Source organism: Vicia villosa, unplaced genomic scaffold, assembly GCF_029867415.1.
Source record: "Vicia villosa cultivar HV-30 ecotype Madison, WI unplaced genomic scaffold, Vvil1.0 ctg.003463F_1_1, whole genome shotgun sequence".
In the NCBI taxonomy this organism is placed as follows: domain Eukaryota; kingdom Viridiplantae; phylum Streptophyta; class Magnoliopsida; order Fabales; family Fabaceae; genus Vicia; species Vicia villosa.
In genome coordinates, this window is record NW_026706211.1 from 19,027 (window position 1) to 24,733 (window position 5,707).

The following is a 5,707-nucleotide window of genomic DNA, read 5'->3' on the forward strand; positions in this document are numbered from 1 at the left end:
CTGGCAACAAAACCCAGCAATTTTCCAGAACGGACACCAAAAGTGCATTTATTCGGATTCAAGCAGAGACGTTACTTCCTCAAATGCTGAAATAACTTCAATAAATCTTCTATGTGACATTCTTCAGACTGATATTTGACAATTATGTCATCCACATAGACTTTGATTTCCTTGTGCATCATGTCATAGAATAGGGTTGTCATGGCCCTCTGGTACGTTGCACCAACTTTCTTTAACCCAAAGGGCATCACTCTATGGTCACTTGAAATCTAGTTGATCAAAAATTCTAACTGAAGTGCAAACTCAGATTTCAAGTGACCATCTTCTAACTTATTTGACAACTTGTACAAGAGGCTTTGTGATTCTTTTTCCAATATACTCACATCATCAGAGTACAATGTGACAAGAAAGGTTGTATTTGGATGCTTGTGGAAAAAGTTATGGAATCTGAAAGTTGGTACGAAATGCCTCAAAATGACATATGATGTTTTCAAATCTTTCGTGTTCTTCCATGCACTTTTAGCTTTTGATCCTTGAAGCAAACTTGTGGAGGTCATCATGAATGATATTGTGAAAAAAGAAACACTTAAAAATGTTGAATATTGAAGGATTTATGATCTTAGGAAGTTGGGAAAAATTCACTTGAATCCACAAAATGACCTATAATGTTTCTCCATCTTTGATGATTTTCCATGCATAATTTTATGTTTACTTATGAAAAGAAGTTGTTAAGGATTTCAAAGAGAGTCATTTGCAAAAATAAGCACTCAATAATGTTGAACCATGAACAAGTTGTGATACTTGGAACTTAGGCTTGAGAATGTTGACTTTATGTCAAACTTCCTTGATCAAACTTGAATCTTTTGAACTTGTCTCTCAATATAAGATACATTGATGCACATATGAACTATTTATGATGTATTTTTGATTGAGATTTGATTAAATATGGCTAAAGATTTCGGTTACTTGATGATGAAGACATGGAAATAAACACACGAACCTTGACTTTCTTGAGGAACAAACAATCAAATCTTTGGGGAATTCTTGACCAATTGAGATTGAATGGAACTGAAGATGATATAACTAAGATTATAGGTCAATCTTTGATGCATAAGCCTTGAGAATCAATGTTGACCAGACTTTTGGCCTTGATCAGATGAAAACCCTAGCTGAGGGAACTTGTCTGATCCATTTGGTTCACACATGTCCTTGCAAAATAAACAAAGGAAAACAATGCATATTTTTGTATTTTGATTAGTAGTTAGTAAAACATAAGGCATATAAAGATAAAATGTTCAAGATACACAATAGGGTTCTTGGTGATCCCTACATAGGTGAGCTCAAAGATGAGAGAGTGTTAGGAGGTAAACTAGAATGTGATCTTGATGTAATATTGCAAAAGTATAAATGAGATGGGATCTTAGGGGTAAAAATTAGGGTATGACAAATACTCATTTTCTTTCCTAAACATTAGTCAGCAGGAGTAGGTTTGAAACAAGTGGGGGAGAAGCATCTGCTTCTCTGAGATGTTTCAAGTGTGGAGTGTTGGTTTAGCGTACTGCTGGTGGCAAGAGCGCATGTGTTGACAAGTTAGTGTTGTTTCCTGAGTTTGATTTAGAGGGAGGTTGGAGCTTTAAATAACCTAATAAAGTTGAAGAGTTCTTAAGAGTTGATGCCCAAATATTTGCGATGTTTTCTCCTTTGAAAGCCGGAGGCAAAGCCGTAGCGGTTGATATGTTCAAGGTTGATGCGATGTTGTAATGAGAGACTCCTAAGTAAGTTACAAAGATCAAAAGTTTATGGGTTTGGCTGGATACTGCAAGAGGTTTATTAAAAGCCTTTTGAAGTTAGCTTGCCTTTGACTAAGTTGATTCGAAAAGGCCAAACTTATGTGAAAGACATCTAATGTGAAAAAAGTTTCAGAGAGCTTAAGAAGAGGTTGACAACAAATGATTTAGCTCAGTCAACTGTCATCGATATTCAAATGGTAACTAATTGTGATGGAGGTAGTAGCCAAATCATACCCCTTAGGTTTAGTGGGAAATACATAATTTGACTTTTATTTTTTTTGTGTGGAAGTAAACAATACTATTGGAAAAAATATAATGACCATGAATTATGCTTTTCTTTATTCTATAAAAAATGTCTGTTTCTTTTCAAAAATTAATTAAAATAGCAATTCCTTTTTAAAGTCTATTTTTTTAAAAAAAAAAAATTCACACAAACATAACTTAAACATTAAAATAATTTTTAAAAATCTAAAACAAATCACCTATAAATTTCTTTTCCAAGATGCATGCTGCCAACTTCTTTGGCCAACTACATACATGTGCCTCTACTCACAAACCGGAATCAAATGAAATTTATAGTACTTAAACATGAAGAAAAAAGTGATGCTTAGTATAAAATAATATTCCATCAAGGTCCTTTGGATGATTGTTTATTTTATCATAATGATTAATTAATAAATAATGTATTTAATCTTACTGGTATCTTTCCAACAAAAAGATAAAGAAAAGAAATAAATATTTGAGGGTTTCCTAGCTTTACAGTCAACTTCATCAAACCTTCATCAATATGTTGAGAATAAAATCATGATGAAAGCATAATGCTCTTTCCTCTTTTAAGACAAAATCTTTTCCTAAAATAACTTAATAATAATTAAGTTTTTAAAGTAAGAAAATAATTGAAGGGATCTGATTCTCCCTAATCCAGTACATTTACTATTCTCAGTAAATATAATGAGAGAATATTAAATTTCAATCATATGCACACATAAAGTTCATAAAAGATTCTTCTTGATTATTTTGTACATTTTCTTATATTTCAAGCTTTTGTAATTTTTTGGTTATTTCTATTTTAATCAAAACATTACCAAACTAAATTAGAGAAAATAGTTATAGACAACAAATATTTACATATTCAATTCAAGTTTAAACATTTCTTAAAGTCACATTCACCTACCACAAAAAGACTAATTAAATAGGAGACAAATTAAACTAAATTTTATTTAATTTTCCTTCTTCTCATTTCTTATTTTATTTCTTTGAATGTAAACAAGAGATTATCTAGTAGCGAAGTTTTAAATCACGGTCGTGGTCGTGGGCCTGCCACAATCTTTGATATTACAAACACGAATAATGCAAACAAACTTTTTAATAAATCTTCTCAACAGGAACTTAGTAATATGTTGAAATCCAAATGAATTTTGGTAAATCATTTGAATATCAATGTATTAAAAAATATCCGTTGAAAAGAGTGTGTTGATAACATTATTCTATGAACAATTGTGGTCAAATATAGACTATGCAAGTTAAATTAAGGTCGAATCTTAGCCTACAATGACAAAAACTTGATATCAAAGTTTAGGGCCGAAGAAGAAGACAACGGCGACGCTAGTAATACTCCCAGGACGATAAAAATTGCTCGTCGAGCCGAAGTCCACTATCAACCGCACATAAATTCCAAGAAGAATAAGAAACAAGTCCATGTTTTCCATCCGGAAATAGATCCGGTAGATCAAAGAGTGTATCATCATTATCATCATCATTTGTAGTAGTAGTATTAGTAGAAGAAGGAGAACTAGAATTACACTCTTGAACATTCTCTATTGAAGAATGAGTTGAACTTGAAACTTGATCTTGATCTTGACCATTTTCATCACCTTGACAAGAATCCTTAATTTCCACAAAAACAGTGGCTGCTGCTTTTGCAGCTGCAAGTTGAATGTCTTTAGGTGATGTTGTTGAAGGCCTTGGAAGATTTTGAGCCAAGTTAGGGAAATTGAGGTAAGCTGAATTACCCTTTATAGCTAAAGCAGCTACATCATGAGCTCTAGCAGCCATTTCAGCAGTAGGGTATGTTCCAAGCCATATTCTTGATTTTTTTCTTGGCTCTCTTATCTCAGATACATACTTTCCCCATGCTCTCATTCTTACTCCTCTATATGTAGGGTGTTTTGTGTCATTTTCATTGTTTCTCTCTCTTTTCTTGCACTTACTTTGAGGACTATTTTTGGTGTCATGATTGGTGAATGAGTTTGAGTTAGAAGAAGTTGGTGTTGATGTTGATGATGAGGATGTGCTAAAGAAATTTTCATTAGCATTATTTTCCATGTTGATATGTTTTTTCTTTTTCTTTTTCTTACTAAGCTTAAGGGGTTATGATTGGATTTAGAGAAGTGTATAGAGAGAAAGAATGAGTGTGGAAGGTGCATAAAAATAGAGGTGAGTTTGTCTTTTATGATTCTCTAAATAAAAGAAATTAGATTTATATAAAGAAAAAAAAAAGGAAAAGAATAAAGAAAAAAGAAAAGAAAAGAAAGAAAAGCAAGAAAAATGAAGGGAATATAAAACATGGGCTCCAGATAGGTACAATTGAGCTACTTAGATGTACTATTGTATAAAAGATGAATACCAATGCTTTTTTATTTTTTGAGGTGGTTTGTCAATATACGTATTCCCTATGTTTCACATGTTTTGCATAGTTGGTCCTACTTTTTAAGAACCTTGATTCCATGTGTTTAGAAAAAGTAGTATTGTTTGTAGAGGGTTAACCAGAGGAGCTATTAGATTTTAACACTAATGAATCGGATAAAAAAAACCTAATGTAATACGAATTTACAACAAATTATTTGAGTTTAGTTCTAAATGAAATCTCAATTAACAACTCTAAATGAATTATATTTTATCTTTTATGAATAAGAAAATAACTTTTAATATTTTCTTTATAAATACATTATAAAAATATATTACTTTAAAATAATATATTTTAATACTATAATACTAAAATAATACTACAACGTATTTTTAAGGGTTAATATCTATTCACTCCTTGTCATATAAACGCTTTTAGAAAAACTTACCTTAAAAAAATGTTACATGAATTCCCTTAATATTTGAAGATTTTACATGACAAGTTTTTTTTAATTTTTTTTTATTAATTAGGATGGTCAAGTGGTTTTTTATTTTATTTTATTTTATATTATTATATAAAATAAATAAATATAAAATAAAATGCTGACATTAAAAATAATAAAAAGTAAAAATAAACAGCCATTAGGCTATCTAAGTCAATATAAAAAAAAAATTAAAAAGGCCACGTCAGTTTTATTTATGATTAAATGTAATGACGGTAATAAATGAGAGAATCTTCGAATGTTAGGCGAGTCCATGCAAATTTTTTTTACTAGGTGTTTTTTCAAAAAACGCTCATATAACATGAAAAGAATAAGTATTAACCATATTTTTAAATACAAGAAAGTTTGACATTGTTCAACATAATACATAAATATATAACATAAACAAACTAATTAAAAATAAAAAATTGTAAAATAAAAAATGAAATAAATAAATATTTGTTGTTTAAAGAGGTGAGAGTTGTCATTGGGGACTTCAGATTGGAGTACTTCTTGTAATTAATATTGAGGTTTTTTAATAAAATCATTACTTATTAAAAGAAAAAAGCAAAAAACTTGAAACTTTTCCCCTTCGGTCTTGGATGCATTGAAGGATAAATTGTACTCCTCTTCAATTTGAATTTCAGCAACAACAGGTTGGTATTTTATTAAAAACACGCCACTTTTTCTCTTAGTTTTAAAATTTATAAGTACAATTTTGTAGAAAAATCCTAAAACATCTTCATCATCATCCTTGTGAATCTTGGTGAAGATCAAATGCTGAAATTTGTTGCACATCCGTATATTGTA

General features: G+C 30.4%; 1 protein-coding gene across 1 annotated transcript; it reads right to left on the minus strand.

The window, feature by feature from the left end:
• Window positions 1–3,024: 3,024 nt before the first annotated feature.
• On the minus strand, window positions 3,025–4,196 carry LOC131641031 (ethylene-responsive transcription factor ERF034-like). Its single transcript, XM_058911356.1, has one exon. The coding sequence runs from the start codon at window positions 4,113–4,115 to the stop codon at window positions 3,396–3,398; it is 720 nt and encodes a 239-aa protein (XP_058767339.1). The 5' UTR covers window positions 4,116–4,196; the 3' UTR covers window positions 3,025–3,395.
• Window positions 4,197–5,707: the final 1,511 nt, after the last annotated feature.